The sequence below is a fragment of the Cucurbita maxima genome, unplaced genomic scaffold (assembly GCF_002738345.1).
Source record: "Cucurbita maxima cultivar Rimu unplaced genomic scaffold, Cmax_1.0 Cma_Scf00073, whole genome shotgun sequence".
Taxonomy (NCBI): domain Eukaryota; kingdom Viridiplantae; phylum Streptophyta; class Magnoliopsida; order Cucurbitales; family Cucurbitaceae; genus Cucurbita; species Cucurbita maxima.
This window is the reverse complement of record NW_019272089.1, coordinates 54,603-73,654: the sequence shown is the minus strand read 5'-3', so window position 1 is coordinate 73,654 and position 19,052 is coordinate 54,603. Positions and strand designations below refer to the sequence as shown.

The following is a 19,052-nucleotide window of genomic DNA, read 5'->3' as shown; positions in this document are numbered from 1 at the left end:
AACTTCTTTCCAACTGGCTCTGATACCAATTGATAAGTTCAACATCAGATTGTTAGTTGGATCGGTGAGTTTTATTAATTCTAATTATGACATTATATAGTCTTTACAAAAAGATAGAAACCACAAATAACTGTAATTGAACATAAAAATATAAGTAGAAAAATCCTAAGAGTCCCCAAGAATAGGACACCCTAAAAGACTAGAACTATATTTGAAAAGTTAGATGAGCTACTCCTAGTATAAATGGTCAAGGTCGGGTATCCTTATTGGGTATTGTAATTTTAGGTGTAATCCTTATTAGGTATTGTAATTTTAGGTGTAAATTATCAAGGATCGGTATGCTAGTATTGGATAAAGTGGAGCTTCGAAATCTCAAGTATAAATTATCTTGGATCGAACATAAAGTTCTATAGGAAAGGGCATTGGCACTTTGAATATAAATGGTCGGGGTCGATCGGTCTCATTTCAGAAGAGTAAAGGTTTGATAAGCTTGGTTATACTTAATACCAAACGTTATGGGAGAGGGACCATAACTAGTAGCTGGTTCACTAGTGATTACCTGACGGGACCATGGCTAATGGGAATCGAAATTGTTGGCCCATTGGCATCAGGTGTGTTGATAACCGTTTGATGGTGTTACTGCCACGTGTACGTTCAATATAATATCTCAATGGCACAATTTTACACCGCATAGCATGTGATTGCTAATTCCACCGTCGTCTTCAACCTTCCCTCCCTTACCGATGTGGGCTTCTGTTGTGACCATCTGCGGCATCAAATTTATGCGCTGCCGTCCTCTTTTGCTTCCAAGAATCTCTCCTTCTCTATTTTCCATGGATAGGAGCAATACCTCCTCCTTTTCTTCTTTTGCTCATTCCACTAAAAGGTAATTATGCTCCTTCCTTCATCATCATCTTTGAAACTGGCGGAATATCGAAGGAAATCTTCATCGTTTTCTCTACGCCGTTTTTCATATTTTTAGAATCTTGAATTCGTATGGTTGTTTGTTGAAATCGTAGAGATGGTTATTGATTCTGTTCTTTGTTTTGATTTTTTCAATTAGCGGTGGAAGAGGAAGAGGTTTGGACATGAGGAGTGACAGAGAGAGCACGAGAGGGCGCGGTGGAGGAGGCGATGGCTCTGGTAAAGACAAAATTGATGCTCTTGGTAGACTCTTGTAAGCATATTTCGTCCATTGGTATCTTGTTTAGATGTTAATTGTCTCGGATTAGTTGTCAAACTCATTGTTTATTAGATTAAGCTTATGAAAGACTGTGTGCATGCTCTTTTATTTTGAGTTATGTTATTTATGGCGAAACATAGGTATATGTACATTTGGTGATTCATGAAGCTGAAGCTTAATTCCCTAGAATTTTGATATTTTTCGGTGAAACGTATGAAGATACACAGGATAGGAAGATCAAGCTTTAAATGGAAACCTTAAATCAAATGTTTTAATCAGTTATGCACGTTGAACTTGAGAAAATTCCAAGGGGAGTAGAATACAGTCTCATGGTCTTAATGTTATGTTCATTTATAGTAGTGCTGTTACTTGACACCATATCTTTATAAATTTGGCTGGTTCTTTTTAACAATTTTGAGCTAAGTTGTTGTGAGGGTTCCTATATCTTACTGTTTATGATTGGCTGGTGCAAAATGAATAAGCCCGAGTAAATGATTGAGAGGAATTCAAAAGTTATGCATAATGCATATAGATTTGTTCTTTATAGCAGTGTGATATGGTTTATATGTTTATCGATTGACATTTTCCCCTTTTATCTTCAGAACACGCATCTTGCGACATATGGCTTCTGAGTTAAACTTGAATATGAGGAGTGATGGATATGTCAAACTTCAGGATTTGCTAAAGTTGAATTTGAAAACATTTGCCAATATCCCATTGAGATCGCACACAGTTGATGACATAAGGGAGGTTGGTCGGAGAATTTTCTTCTTTAGTTGCTTTCGCATGACTTCAATATGTAGATTCAAACTGATATGTAACTTATGCTTTCCATTGCTCAACAATGCTGTTAAAGGTTGTTTGTTCTATTTATCTTGATCCGTTTATCCTTGCCTTTTCTCTCAACTAGTTCCACTATTGTATTTCCTCTTCCACGACTTGTAAATTTCAGTTCAGTTTTGTTTCTGTAAGCATCTAGTATTGGTGAGTAGTTTTTTTCCCCTTCAATGCCAGGCTGTTCGGAAGGATAATAAGCAGCGTTTTAGCCTCCTGGAAGAGAATGGAGAGCTCTTCATTCGAGCAAACCAAGGCCATACTGTCACGGTTATTTTCTTTCTTTATAAACCATCAAATCCATTACTGTTAGAAAGTCTTGGGGGATTGGCAGTCAAGATCATTCATTTCAAAATTGTTGATTGCTTCACATTAGGTCAAATGCATTTGATTCTTCTTTACATTGACTTATTAGTAATATATGAAATGAAAAATCCGTTTCAGCTGGTTACTGTTGTTACTCTATTTTGTGACAATCCATCAGCCTTGTCAGATGGGTGTAGTGTTGTATAAGACTTCCTCAACTCTTGTACGATTGTGATACTGGAATCAGATTGTCTATTTTGTGTACACCATCATAAATGGAAAAAACATCCTTTGCAGGTGGTTGAAACTGAAAGTTTATTAAAACCGATTCTTTCGGCTGAGGAGGTTCCAGGTACTGTGGTTTGATGCCTCAACTTTCCTACTTTTTTCACATATCATTCTTTTCTCCTTGATGTCCATGATGGGAGTATCCATGCATTTTAAACTTCCAATTTTGTTATTCAATTAATCACTTTTTTTCTCCCTCTTTATCACAGTTTGCGTACATGGTACTTATAAAACAAATTTGGAATCAATTCTGGCATCTGGTTTGAAACGCATGAAAAGATTGCATGTCCACTTCTCATGTGGTTTGCCAACAGATGGAGAGGTTATCAGTGGTAAGTTAAGAAAATCTAATTGTTACGCTTTCTTAAGAATGTTTCCGATAAAACCATGATATCACTTTGGTCAGCACTCGCTGCTTGAGTAAATGCACATTTATTTTTTGTAGGGAATAGAAACTGGTTTCTTTGATTGATGAAAATGGTTACAAAAATTCCTACCATACATAATACAAACACACTTCCAATGTGTCTCGAGGGACGATAGACTATAGTTACAAATGACAAGAGATCGTTTTCCATGTTTAAGCAAGAAAAGATTATATGCAAAGTTTAGGTGCTTTGTTGCTTATCTGTGAAGATCTGTGCATTTCTTTCCTGCCATAAGCTCCAATAGAAAGCCCAAATTAATCTCTTTCATAGGATCTTTGTCTCTTTCTTGAATGGATGGCTGATGAGGGACGCATTGAGGAGGGTGAAAGTATCTCCTGGTCTTGTAAAACTCCAACCAAAGGCATCTTGTAAGAAGTTCCAGAATGTTGTATTGTAGGTAGACTGGCTAGATAAATGAATTCGTCTCATGATTCTTCATACATAAGTGGCAGCAACTTGGAGAAATTGTAATCCATGGAGATTTTCAAAGTGTTAATGCAAGCATGACTTAGCTCTCAAATAAGGAACTTGACATCCTTGAGAGATTGCCCCCTCCGTAATAGTTTGTAGAATTTGAATTTTACCATATTGCCGGTAGATGCAAGCTGTTTGGTCAAATAACCTGTGGTTAAAGTCCCACTTTTCTGAAAAGTTCACACCCACCAGTTCCCTTTCTCCGACTGAGTAACTCTGCAAAAGGTGGGATAAAGATGCCCATTCATCCACTTCCATGCAGTATATATTTCACCTCAAGAGTAAATTCCATGATTCAGTATTCCAATTCGACAACTCTGTAATTGATAGGGAGAGATGGTAAAGAATAGGATATTCTTCGAATTACACATCTTCACCATCTTTCATTTTCATTCCATTTCTGGTTTATTTCGTCATTTTCATAAAAATTGAGCATACTGTTCATCATGCTTATTATCAATAAAATTAGCTCATTTCGGTTGGGAACTTTCGTATCATGCTTCCTATAACATGCTCCAATACGTACTATAAGCTCACCTTAATCCGAAGTTCCAAGGTGCTACTTATTTAGTTCGGTTGTTACTTTGATGGTCGGTTCGGGTCCTTAATGAGTTTCAAATTTCTTCAAACTTTTTAAATAGGTTCTAAATTAAGAGAAAATTTTAATACCATTAAAATTGGATCGGAAATTGGACAAAAACCGGCCAAATTGGGTGAAAATGTCAATGTTTTGTGCACAGTGCATGAACAGTATCATTCCTTACTCCTAACCTCCAGCCATGAACAATATTTTGTATTTTGAACCTCCCAGTTTCCTCAACTCTGATGAAGGCCTTACACACCTCAATCCTTCACACTTTCACCACGAACCTATTGGGACAAGAATCATGCAATTTCGTTAAGAATAGAAGAAATTATTGAGTGTCGAAGTCTCGAGAAAACTCAAGAATGAACCTTTAATCTCTCAACTTGATCTCTCCCTTCAAGTACGTTCAAGTCTCAGTTCCTTCACAAACTGTGTAAAGCTTCCTCACACAAAACTATAGCCCCTGAAATCATGGAAATCCATTAACATTTGAGGTAAAATCACTTGAAGAAGATTTGGTTCATAGCCACAAAAACTTACCTCAAATTCGAATTCAAATCCCTCCTTCTCGTGCCTCTTTGCTCCAGTTCTTTCCTCAATCCCTTACCGTAGGATCCTCCAAGTTTCAAGTCCAGAGCTGGCCCCAATCATCCCAAATCTCTCCTCAAATATCGTTGGCTGTTCTTCTGCCTTCTCTTTTATTTATTTATTTGTTATTTGTCATTTGTTTATTATTTATTTTAAGTTTCTTTTTTGAAAAAAAAAAACTTACATAGCCTTAGAGTGGACCAAAATTGGAGAGACAAAGTTAAACTTGTTTCCTCTTTCTGGAAATGGACAGGTATGAGACGCAACGTTAATGTTTTAATCTTTCTTGATGTCAATAAAGCTCTGAATGGTACTGCTGAACCCTCTTTTATTTTCATTTGTATAATACCGACGATCTCTAGTGCCTGTTTCTTGCTAAAACATTGTATTTCAGATGGAATGAAGCTTTATATGTCGGACAACAAGGTCATTCTGACCGAAGGTTTCGACGGAGTGGTGGCAGTCAAATACTTTCAAAAAATCGAGTCATGGCCAAATCGACAACCAATTCCTTTTTGAGCCTGGATGAGATGGTGTACATGATCAATCATTGCATGAAAATATTGCATTGTGTTTAGATCTAGAGACAAGATATTAACACGTTCATTATTTTAGTCTGGAATTTCTTATTAGATTTGCACCAGATTCTCGTATGCTAACTTTTATAGCTTGGGTTAGCTCGGGTTTCATATGAATTTCGAACTTGGGGAGTCTTTGCATTTAAGTTGGCAGCAAACAGTTCTGTCCTTATGAACATGATGGTGGATCTTTCATGAAGATTTGGCAACAAGTTTAGATTTGTTCATGAAGCGATGAAAGTTATGTTTTATGTCACAAGTATCTAAATCCAAGTCTGTGGAGACTGATATGAGAAAGCACCCTCTAAAGAAGTGTATGATGATATTTCTTCATTTTTGATTCAGTTTGTGTTGGTGAGTGAAGAGTCTGGTTAACAATTCTGATGTATGCAACCTGTACCACAGGACTTGCTTTATGAAACTTCTGATATTAATCATAATAATAATAATAATAATTATTATTATTATAAAAGAAGATAATAAAAATTAAGTTTTGATTTTATGTTGAAGTATTACAACGTAAAAGTTGTATCTATTATATTGTAAATAAAATAATAAAAATTATTATTAAAAATTAAATAGTCTATTACGAGACTTTTGGACATAAATCAACAATTTCTCACTTGTTAATATCAAAAGTTATCTTGGTCATTATGACGGACAAACTAAATCATATTTGAAACATTTTTCAAATATCATTTGTTGCTCTAAAAGCTACACATACTCACCATCTAAGGTAAAAACATAAATTTCAAGAAATAGTGTATCAAATTTTCAACTCCAAACACAAAATAAAAATTTATCATTATCCATTAATACTTTGAGAAAACTTTTAATTTTACACTTATGGGTCATACCATTAGTTTAACTGATATAATCTAACCAACTGCCTATTAAAAGTTAATTCTCATTTATGTATTAATTGTCTCCCACTTAGGAAGGATAATTAATTATTTACTCTCAACTTTTGAGGTTACTTAGGATACTATTCTTCTAATTTCATATTTGAACGATACATTATCATTCTTTGAAGTTTTGTATCAAATATTTGACAATAATTTGTCAATACGAGATGTATGAGACAAATATTCATGAATCTCGTTCTTAGAATTATCCCAAATTATTCCTTTAAAACTAGTGAGATATTTATTTATGTCAGATGGAAAGCCTACTTCATTCCTAAGCCATTAATAATTTTCTTGTTTTCAGATGATTACAATCTATTTAAAGTCATATGTTATCAAATTTTCTTGTTAAATTTATTTGAATAATGAACTTTTACTTTTTTTTTTTTTTTTGTTTTTAATTTTTAACAATAATTTGTGTAGATGCATTCTCTTAGATAGAAATTCTAAGTATTCTAAGGTATCCAATATATACAAAAATGAATTAAAAAGTACTAATAGACTCCCAACATGAGAAAGTTGCTTTAGATACCTTCTCTTCCACTAATAGAACATCTATATCTTCTAATTTTCGTTCCGTAGATACATTTATATCCTATGAGTTTAACCTCATCAAGAACATCTACAAATCCTTGGATTTTATGACTTTAACGTATTTATCATTTGTCATCATCCCTCGTAACTATTCTAAGGGTAATAAGCCTTCAACTTTGTTATCTAACATGACAATTCGTATTTCAATAGGATTGAGTCGATCTCATTACTCTTCCACTCAGATGAGGCTTATCCAATGACTAGGATCTATGTAGTTAAATTATTAACAACATTTGTTAACTATTAGTGGTTTCACTTGAAAAAATATTTTGTTATAATTATTAACAAAATTATATTCATACTTAGAGTTGAAATATAATTCTACTTTCTATTAAATAGTTTGATTATCTTTTAACGAACAAAAGATCCTATAAAAAAAATTATGAATTATTGGTGAATAAAACTTAAGAATGACTGAAAACATGATTAATAAAACTTGTAAAAGACAAGTTAGCTACTTATTGACTAAATTAATTACTCATCGAAATTATTTTAATTTTTCTTTCAAGATAAATGTGATGTTTAGTAACCGAGGTAGTAAAGCAACCGAGCTGGAGATTTACTTAATTTAAAGAAAATATTTTTATTTTATGGTTTTATTTTGTGAATAAATTATTTGCGTCAGTAGTAACTTTCGTGATTCGGTCTTTCGATGAGTGGGAGTTACAAGTTGGAATCAGAGCTTAGGTTTTAGGTTTTGTAGACAGTCTAGGATAGACCGTATGGATCCCTTTAGTTCTAGTTTGACTCAATTGTATCTCGCTTCGGTTAGGTAAGTGGTATATAAGTAAGTTGTGTGAAGTGTTACATAAAGTTTAAAAGAATTGGTTGTGACCAATAATTTATTTGTGTGACAAATTATGGTATTATCGAGGAATATGGAACTCAGTACGTTCGAAGTGGACTGGGAGAGTGAAGAGCATCCTCTGGAGGGGATTGTTCCCGCAGAGGTGAATCTAAAGTCTATTGTACCAGCTGCATCCAAGGATCAACTGGCCACTATTATTACTCTCGAGGCATTACAGTGATTGATCTAGAGTCAAGTTAATCACGCATTGCAGACGGCCCCTTGCTGGATTTTGGAGTCAGACAACTCCAACTGCACCCATACCCCTAGTGGTTAATCAAGCAAGTCCATTTGTTGAAGTACCTGGAATAGATGTTCAGACATCAATACCTCCACCAAATCCGATAGTGCCACCAAGTACAGTAGTCTTGATAGAGACACCACCTAAGGAAAAACAAGTATCAAAAGATAAAAAAACGAGTTTATGAAACTTCTTACCCTCCGAATGGAAATAAAGAAAATTGCAAAATGCGGTTAGTAAAATAATACCATATGATAAACGTTTTATGATGGAGGAGAGTGGGTACTTACATGATTTTATGCGATATGAACCACATACTTTTGAAGGTAGAGTGGTAGATCTTGAGGCAGCTGAATGGTGGTTGGAGTCTATTGAAACGAAGTTTAGATACGCGAACAACCTGAAAAGCTACAAGGTTCAATGTGCCACGTACATGCTAGCAGGACCAATTTATTTTTTTGTGAAAATCAAAAGAGTCTAATATGGATACTAGTGGAGGTCCGATTTCTTGGTTGGCATTTAAACAAGAGCTTTGTGAAAAATATTACCCTACTTTGGTGCGATTTTGTAATCAGATAATATTTTTGGAGCTGAAGCAAGGTAATCGATCCATGGACGAGTACGATTTATAGTTTACACAATTATCTAGATTTTCTCCTTATTTGGTTGGTACTGAAGAAGAGAACACAAAGCTCTTTATCAAAGGTTTGAAGTGGGAGATACAGGTTTTGTGTTGCTATTAAATTGGATATAAATACTCCAAGAAGTAACTATAGTTCTAGCAGTCAGATGCGAATGGGGAGTAAGCGGAGTATACTTAGATGTCTTATGGATCCCAACAATAGGTAGTATAATGATATATTGATCATCGATCTCCAAGAATGTGTCGAAATGCGATATATCCTAATGAAGTAAAAATTGAGAGAATTTTCTCATGAGATGGAGGTAGTCAAACAAGTGCTGGTTGTCAGAATCAGGCTTGATCAGGCTTGAGGTAAAGCCTATGCCTTGACTAGCAAAGTAGTGGAGGATGTGAGTATCGTGGTAACAAGTACTTTACCTTTGTGCGACTATTATGCTTACACTATATTTGATTCAGGCTCTACACATTCTTTTATTTTGTTTAAATTTGTTCATCAAGCTCAACTTAAAATAGAGTAGTTAGGCTATGAGCTATCGGTATCTATATCTTCTGGAGTAATATTGATGACTTGTGAAAGAGTGAAAGTTAATAGACAATAGTGTCTAGGCAACCTTATATGTGGTTATTGATGATATTAGTTATGTATGATTATGAATATGAATTGACTATTTGCACTGTCATGCCCATATTGATTCTTACCACAAACCAAACAAAACAAAGAAAAAAAAAAAAAAAAAACACAGTTAAACTCCACGGTTAAATGCACGTAACTTATAGCAATGCTATATTAGGTGACCTCTTNACACCAAAAAAAAAAAAAAAAAAAAAAAAAAAAAGCACAGTTAAACTCCACGGTTAAATGCACGTAACTTATAGCAATGCTATATTAGGTGACCTCTTGAGAATGTTCTCATGAAACATGTAAGTGAAGACAAGACATGTGTAAAGCACTCGTGTTAGTTTGTGGGGATAGTCTTCATTCTTAAAAGCGAGAAGTAAACAACGCACCATGTCGTAGAAAAATGTCGGAGCACGTGCTGAATCTATATTCAAACTTTGGGCATGAGACAATACAAAGCAAGTAATAAATTGTAGAGATATTCCCTAATTTAGATTGAAATTTTGGGTGCGTTACACGGATACTCAAAATAATCTCTCACCATTACTATAACGACCATAAATTTTTACTTAACTTAAGAGTCGTTACCATATACATATCATGAACATTTAATGCAGAAATACCTCAGGTGAAACTTTATAATACGAAACTTTATAATAAAACCTGAGCTTGTCCTTCCATGTCACTTCTAATGCTTTTGAAATAAAACAATACAAATTGAATTAATAAGAAAAATAACATAGAGTAAAATGCCCTATACTAACCTATATGCTACTAAAGGAAATGCACTTATCTATACTAACCTATAGTCTAATAAATTCAAATTACGAAATTATCCTAACCATGTGCCATAGTCTCATAGTTGCAATGTCACCGTCAGCTGTACAAGCGAGCCTTGCTTTTACTTGAAGAGTAGAGTAGCACGTGGTTTGTGTATTTTAATAAATACTCGGTAAGCGACCCTGTTATCGGAGTTAGATGCAAACATATATAGTTTCATGCATGAGACCCATCATAACAATCTATCTTTCTAGGGCGGCTATCCTAACGGGCATCTTGAATGTGTACTTAATTTCCCTACACACGGTCCACATGTGTGAGTATGGACCCACTAGTCGGTTCGCACACCTTCTGGACCCCTTTTTGGTCGAACGAGCATTCTCTGGTAGCTGTTGATGTCAGACACCCATTAAGAGTAGCGATCGTCACAATAGCATTTTGGTAAACATAATGATCGTTCCCCTGCATCGTAGCGTACGCATTTGTACTATCGTGAAGAAATAGGGGTTTCCCCTAATGCATGAGCACACAATAATGCATGAGATCCCAACATCTTTTCATTTTATTTATCATTAATATAATTTCGCTAGTTTCTTGTTCATATCATATCATTTTTTATAACATTTCTCATATCATATCATTTTTCATATCATTTCTTGTAACATTTCTCATATCATTTATCATAACTCTCACGCGTATTTCAGAGTTGTATTTCATGATAGTTTGTCGTTTTGCATGTCAATCATAGCATATCATTCATGTCACAATATCATAAAGTTTTCATGGTTTCAGACATAACAATCCTTATCATGCACATATCATATCATATATCATAAGAATCACATAATATATCTCGAGCATATATTCAACAAATCATATCATAAAGCATATCAATTCATCAAATACAACATAAAAATCACATCACACAACATTTACATATAATTTCATGACAACTTGCATATACGAGCCTATGACACATGCGAAGCTGCAAGCACGTGTCATCATACTTGATTGACCTTATCCGGCGATCTCCCTAATTCGAGTATGTTTGCTTCCGTTCCTCAAAAATGCTCCAAATAATCGTCGGTTATTGTTTCCTATTGGAATATCTGTTCCGTTTCGTTAGTAACTTAATAATTCTTAACTCAATTGAACTTGAATTGAGAAATTTACCCTTATAAGAGTCTTATTTGCCTTAAAAAGGTCAGACTCAGCTTCACAAGGGACGAAATGATGGGAAACGATTGGTTTTTCTTTATCGAGCCGAGAGGAACGAATTTTAAAACGTGGAGACGAAATTCTCATGCATTCAAAATAATCAAAACAATCTACAAATATGTAATTATCTCCAAGTATTTTTCAAAAACATTTCAAAGAACTTTGATGAATCAATTAGTGCATAAATCATTAATACTGACACTCTATGTACCAAACTTCTTATTTAAGCTATAACATAAAAGGTAGTTTGGGATCTTAAAAGCCAACCACATGCCTAAACAAGACATTTTTTTTTTTTATCTTGTGTCTTTTTCCTTTTCTTTTCATCTTATTTTTTTTAATATTTCTTCCCCTTTTTTCTTAATTTCTCAAACTCTTTCCTATTTATAATTCTTATTATTTTTCTTTTTTAATAGTATTTGTTGGAGGAAAGTCTTTCGACTCTATGATCATGAGTTTATAATAAAATAATACTCTCTTCTATTAGTGTGAGATCTTTTAGAAGCCCAAAACAAAGCCATGAAAGCCTATGTTCAAAGTGGACAATATCATATCCGTAGAGAACACTTGTTCATCTAATCGTATTATTATTATTTTTTTTTTATGAGTAGAAGTTTATATAATTTTATTAAATTAAATTATTTGAGGATAATGATTAAGATGATAGTTCAACAAATTCAAGAACATAAATTAAATTAAAATTTTATTAGTTAAATTTATTTTAATAATGTTACCTAATAAAAATAAGCTGATAAATTTTTTTGAAGTGATTCAAGAATTACTACATCTAAGTTGTGTTTCTCGATTAGAAAATAAATCATAAGAGTTTGTTTATTAAGTTCAGGCAATAGAACTCCTCTATCCACCTCTATAATGCACTCTAAGACCAAAATAACGTTCGTCTATTTTAAGCAACTAGGAGGTTCAACTACACCAGAGTCAGTTCCTTTGACATATTTGCATGAAGCTTTAGCTATTTGATAATTATAAGTCACTTTAATGTCTTCCAAGCTTAGTCCGGTGCAAGAATTTGTTGGGCTACAATCAAAGTTGACTCCTATTTTAGTGGCTGATGTTCCCTTGATATCTTGGTAAGTTACTTGGCTAATTTTTATTCCGGAGTCCTATTCATGCAAACAAGAACAATCAAAATATGATATGAAACTAAATAAGGGCAATAATTTGAGATCTTTTACGTAAAAACAAAAAAAAATAAAATAAAATAAAACGATAAAAGCTTATGATGAGCAAAATGGATAATATCGCACTCTTTTGAAGATATGTGAGAGTTACATTGTCCACAAAAATTCATTACCCAAAAAGTATTAGCCGAAATAATGCTCCTAATTTAACACACGTCATGGACAAAATAAATTCAAATCCGTTGAGGATAAAAGAAATCAATTACGTATGAAATTGAAAATCTAAGCTCTATTAATCAAATATAAAGTGAAATATGGTTGGTAAGAAGTTAACATGTCGAGGATTAATAAGAAAATATACCTGGTTGGAGCAGCCTTGGTCATGTGGACAGTAATTTTGATCAATTATGATAGAGTTTTTCACATTATCCAAAATAATGTGTTGAAAATGAATATTCGTAGCGAACCCATTGCTTGGTCTTCCCCAAGACTTAATCCTCGCTCCATTCATAGTCCCGACAAAAGTTGATGATGTAACTGTCACATTTTTCACTCCAGGCTCTTCCACCGACCTCCCCAAGCTCCCAATGCTACAAATATATATTCAACAAAATACCAAAATTTTTCATGAGGTTTCATTTTCTCATTCATATTAATATTAGGTAACTGCATTCATCATTTTCATAAGTAAAAAGGAAAATAGTTAAAATCCCTTTGTCCAAATTTCTAAAACGTGTTTTAATTCATTCAAAATCCAATTTTATATTTGATTTTATAATTGGTAATTAATTTTTCATACAAAAAAAATCATTTGAAAAAATTATTTTGTTCACCTACCTGATTCCTTGTTCAGTTCCATATGTAATATTTTCTATCTATAAGTTGGTGGCCCCTCGACCAACTGAGATGCAGTCATCACCGGTGCTGATGTTGGAGCTGAGGATAGTCACCGATGATTCCTCCACATGGATGCCATCAGTGTTCGAACTATTGCCAGCATCTGAGACCTTCACTCCTTGAATGTTCACATTTTGGCAACCATGCACCACAATGTTGAACATTTGGCTATTAATCGAAGTTAATCTATTGATTATTACGTTTTGTGAATTTTCTATCTCGAGATTCTACAAATTTAAAACATTCCAGAGCTCTAATTAATACAAATTTAAATCAATATGGTATTTTTTTATCTAGCCAACTTAAATAATGTATACCATGGCTCCATCCGGGCAATTATTCCCTGAAGAGTTTATAGTTCCATGTGCCAGATTCTTGTCCGTCAATACACCGCCATAAATGGAAAGCCCATTTACGTTTTGAAACTCAATCCAAGTTTTAGTTTTAGCTAGAACCTGAATGTCCGAGGAAGCCACAAGAGTGCCATCGATGTGAATGGTAATAACATTGTTCTTACAAGGTCCATTAAAGATCCCACTTTGAATGTAGAATGTGCCTTTGGGCACGTTAATAGTAGCTGGTCCCGAAGAGTCACAAGCCTTGGCCCATACTGTTTAAAGCGCAGGTGAAGCATCGGTCTTTCCATCAGGCTTCGCTCCGAAACTAACAATATCTAATATTAATTCATCTGCCATAGCATGATTCAAAAACAAAAGTAGCCAAAGAGAAACTTTGGATGTTACGGATTATAAATTTTCATAAAAGTATTTAATAAAAGTAAAATAAACTTATTAATAAGAAAGTAAAGAATGTGTGCATCAAATTTGCAATTTCAAGAAACCTGTTGACAAATATGTTGTTTACCAACCATTGAACTTGCATGATTGTGTTGCCTTTATGGGTTGATTCTACTTCCATTTTTGGGCAACTTTTAAACTTCCTACCCTAATAAGTTCTTAGACCTATTTTGGATAGACATCCTAAATAAAATTTTGATGGGGATGTTGGTGATATTCAGAAGAATAATATTGAAAATACACTACCATATATGCAATATATATTATGGAAAGTCTTTGACTTTTTATTTAAATTAACAATTTTTTGGACTCTATCAATGATATAACATTTTTATAGTTTATCAATATTGTAACACCCGAGTTACGATGAGGTATTAAATACTTGATATTTCCTATCGAACCCAAATTTCTGAGATTTTATTGAGAGATTTAAGGATAGAAATTTTAAGATAGAGTAGAAGAGAAAAATACTTGGAAAAGTCCTACAAACTCAAGAAAAGTACAAAAGAAAAAGGTTGGAAAATTAGAAAAGTGGTCAAAGGAAACACGGAAGGGGTATTTTGGTCATTTTCCCACCTTAATTAGGGAAATGTAAAGAAAAGAAGAAGAAGAAAAAAAAAAGAGAATAGAGAGAGAATGAGAAGTAATCGCCATAGCTCCTATCGGTAAGGAGGAGACTGATTTTTGCGGAACTTTCTTCACAAATCTTTCCTCGACTTTTGAATCGTACAAAAACGTTAAGGAACGAAGAAAATTCGAAGGTAAGTTCTTGAAATTTTGCTCTAAGATTCCCTTCAAATATGTGAGAAATATTGGGAGTAAGGTTATGAAATTTGAGAATGTTAATTTAGGGAGGACGGCGCCCATAATCTTTGAAAGGAGTAAGTTGATTCCGATTATAAATAGGAGTTCCAATATTCATGAAAAGAGGTAGGTATTGATATTTCTTGCCAACTTTGGACTAAGTTAATTATATATTTGATTAGAAATAAATTACAAGAAAAATACGTACTTGTAGATGGATATATATCTACAAATCTTGTGAAGGAATCGTATTAATCCAAGTTATGTAGAAAGAAATATGAAAATAAAAAACAATTGATCTTCTCGAAACCGCAGTGTTGAGGAGGAATGACGAACGACGGAGGGACACATTTCAAGCATTGAGGAGGAAAGAAAGGATGGGTGCATTGGTGGAGAAAAAATAAAGACAATATTACGTCAGGTAGGACTCGAAGGCTGGCTACCCATTGACTTGCGTGCGTCCCGAAAAGATGATCTGACCCGACTCACCGTAAGAAAACTTAGACTCCCAGTGAGTGCCCATAGTTTCAAACTCATGCCCTCGACCTTGGTAGACCATTCAAGTTGCACCATGTGGCAACACCTTAGTGTGTGCCCTCCCCCTCAGGCGCGCCTGTATGCGTGTGTGCTTGTGCGCGTTGGGCCTGTGAACCAACGCGTGAGGTTCCCCTTTTAACCTGATTCGACTCCTATTCGATTGTATTTCGTCCTAGTTTTGATACATACTGGCCTAAATTTGACTTGATTCATGGCCTACTAGAGAGCTTTCAAGAAATTAGGTCTCCCAACTAGTGGAAAAACAAGTTTCAAAGGGCAAGCTTCATTCCAGTGAGTAACAATCTGGATTTGAGACAAGTAATACTAGTAGGGATCGCTAGGACAAGCTTGTATGCAAGCATGATGGACCGTAGGTGGTTAGAACATGTGTAATTATGACACACACTATAAAATTACGAAATTGCCCTTAGAGCAAGGGAATTGAGAAGCATGTCTAATTAATGTTTTCCAATGTGGTATGATAGAGGAAGGGATATTCTGATCTGTTCTTCGGGTGATTGATGGATGTTATCTCCTTGTTGAGCTTGTTTGATTGTTGATCGGGTGTATGATTTATGTCATGACTTTCATGCATTAATACTTGGTAGGAATACCTTCTTAAATAATATATATGAACGGATAGACATGATTTATGTATTAGAGACGGTTTCTAGTTATATTTTTTTTCTAGTAGAGCACGCATCAAGATCACAGTTAAGATTAGAGTGCTATAATTAGTGTGGTTTATATGTAGAATCAAAGGTTCGATCTATATGCACCTAGGGATTGATTAAGCCAAGAGAGTAACCTAGAACGTCCTGAAAATTGAGAAAATGGAAGTTAAACCGCATGAACGCCCCTAAGAACCTAGTAAACCTCCATAGTGTATTAACATGATTTGAGTAGCCTACAGAATCACGAAACAAGTTGAGTTACTATTCAGTGTAGAGTCGAGATAGGGTCGATGCTCTAATCTCATTAAACCAGATCTTGAGAAGAATTAGGGACTACATGGATAGTTAACTCAAGATATAGACCCCTATTGAGTGTAGAAACGGATGAATACTGTAAACCAGTCCTAGTTGGACTAAGGATTACACGAGTAGGTGGAGAGCCCCTATTAAGTGTAGAAATAGGTAAACCTATAAATCAGTCCTTCTTTGGTGGACTAGGATCTACATGAGTAGGTGTCAAGATTAGAGCACCTATTGAGCGTAGAAACGAGTTAAAAGGCGACGTTGCGACTTCGTAAACCGGTCTTGGTAGAGATTAGGGACTACTTGGGTAAGTGGTTTAGCATGAACAATTCGATTAAGTGTAGAAACGTGGCAAGGAACTAGACGAGTTGATGATCAGTGAGGAATCAATTGAAACTTCGTATAGACGAAAAGAAAGCCGTGAGAATCTACTAGGAGAAGAAAATGATGAGAGCCTGCATACAAATAGGTTTCTTATTGAATATATTTTTTTTATACTCACCCCTTTCTTTCAAGTACCGGTTGAGGTAGAGAGGTGCTTAAGAGATGTGTTGTCATAGGGGTGTGTTCGGAAGCGTTAGTCAATTTTGAAATTTGTGGTATTTTTTATTTTCTTTTATATTTTTATTTCTGGTTTGTAATATTTGAAATAACATCACTTTTTAAGGATTTAATTTTGGTGTTGTTTTATGGGATTTTTAACCTCTATTTTATTTTGTGGTATTTTTTAATTTTATTTATTTTCACTTTCGTCTTTTTAGTCTCGAAAGTTGGGGGCATCGATTATGGGGTTACTGTTAGGAATCACGACTCTCCACAATGGTACGATATTGTCTACTTTGAGGGTTACTATTAGGAATCACAACTCTCCACAATGGTGTGATATTGTCTGCTTTGAGCATAAGCTCTCATGAGTTTGGTATGGGCTTCCCGAAAAGGCCTCGTTATCAATGGAGATATATTTCTTACTTAGCCTCCCTTGGAACCTATGGAGCCCTCAAACAGCCTCCCCTTAATCGAGGCTTGACACCTTCTTTGGAGTCCTCGAACAAAGTACACCCTTTGTTCTACACTTGAGTCACTTTTGACTACACCTTCGAGACTCACAACTTCTTTGTTCAACATTTGAGAATTCTATTAACATAGCTAAGTTATGACATGACTTTGATACCATGTTAGGAATCACGACTTTCCATAATGGTATGATATTGTCCACTATGAGTATAAGCTCTCATGACTTTGCTTTGGGTTTCCCCAAAAGACCTCGTTACCAATGTAGGACTCCCTCCCAACAATCCTTAACAGTTACCCTCAACTAGATTCTATGACGATGTGGGGACTAGTAGTTAGTGAACTTTTCATAGTGATGGGTCCGCAAATGTTGGTAGTAGATTTTGAGGAGCTTGATCTACGAGAGTGGTACCTTGAGTACACTTGTCCCAAAGATAGGCTGCATGTGATGACAATCAAGGAATCTTCAACTATTTGTTGGTCGAGAATGTGCTCATAAGGAGAGATGACATGACGGAAGTAGCTTGGCAAGTTGTAACAATAGTTATTTGAAGAAAAAAACTTTAGATATGTAAGTATCCTAGATTTCAAACATAAATATACTTCATCAATAAAAGTACCATCATGGTCTTACATGTTCAAAATATAATTCAAAAATGAAATTGAAAACGATAATGAAATAAATTTAAAAACATGAAATGCATAACCTATTCTACCCTAATTCTAAAAAATGAAATATGCTTCTAGCCTATGCACGTGTCATTGTCTCTGCTTTACGATGCTACTGTCAATCATATATGGGCACCTAGTCTTTACTTAAAAATTGATGTAGCACACGGCCTGAGTATGTCAAATAATACTCAGTAAGTGAACCCACTATAGTGGCCGTGAAAAATGAAAACACATGCAAGAATGTTCTAGGGACCTATCATTAAAACATCCTAGGGGTGATCTCCAGTCCGGACTAAGTTGGATGTGTATTACTTTCCTACACATGACCTACATGTGCGAACATGTATCTCCAAGCGATTCGCACCCCCCTAAACCCATCATAGACGAGCTAGCTGCCCGTAGAAACGTCTGGAAGTCAACAGACCCTTGAGTGTTATGCTCGTCATGATCACCATCATCATCGTAGCATACACGTTCATACTCATCATCATAAAATGGAAAGTATCCCAATGCTTATGTACATAGAGAAATGCATGAGACCCCTATAGTTTTTTGTCTTTAAAATGTCTTTATGACACAACCTTAGTTTCATCCTTATATTACTAATAGTAATATATGTGCATTAGCTTTTCATCTTAACATCATAAACAACCTTCGGTAGGGTTGTGTCTTAGGCCGAATTATAGACATAATGCAATATGACATTCACAGTATGCATCTCAACTTAATATGGAACATAACGTCATATTAAGGAAATAACAACATGCATCATCATCATACATCATTATCATAATACTATCAAAATACGTCATAATCATCATAACACATCATCAAACATCATCATACATCATCATAAAACTCATACAAATCATCATACATCATACATCATACGTCATAATTATAAAGCAAAAAGGACACGTGCCAATGCCACTAGGCATGTGTCGTAATACATCAAGCAAGTACCTAGCCTATCCTATAGTAAGACCACTTACTTGGTTGGCCTTAGTCGACATTCTCCCTAAATAAATACGTTATCTTTCCTTCCTCGAAAGCTATGTTAATAGGTAGTTCCATTTCTTTTATTAGTATTTCACAATTCTAAA

At 34.6% G+C, this 19,052-nt stretch overlaps 1 protein-coding gene and 1 long non-coding RNA gene across 2 annotated transcripts; one reads left to right on the top strand and one right to left on the bottom strand.

Moving 5' to 3' along the window:
• The first annotated feature begins 701 nt into the window (after positions 1 to 701).
• On the top strand, positions 702 to 5,681 carry LOC111472467 (tRNA 2'-phosphotransferase 1-like). The gene is made up of 8 exons (XM_023118108.1): positions 702 to 886; positions 1,064 to 1,177; positions 1,786 to 1,933; positions 2,198 to 2,287; positions 2,621 to 2,675; positions 2,821 to 2,943; positions 4,941 to 4,997; positions 5,082 to 5,681. Exons 1-8 carry the CDS (start codon positions 744 to 746, stop codon positions 5,204 to 5,206), a joined length of 855 nt encoding a protein of 284 aa, XP_022973876.1. The 5' UTR covers positions 702 to 743; the 3' UTR covers positions 5,207 to 5,681.
• Positions 3,155 to 4,712, bottom strand: LOC111472468. The gene is made up of 3 exons (XR_002715419.1): positions 4,640 to 4,712; positions 4,468 to 4,562; positions 3,155 to 4,383 (listed from the first exon to the last, which is right to left on the bottom strand). It is a non-coding gene; the product is annotated as an uncharacterized LOC111472468 (long non-coding RNA).
• Positions 5,682 to 19,052: the final 13,371 nt, after the last annotated feature.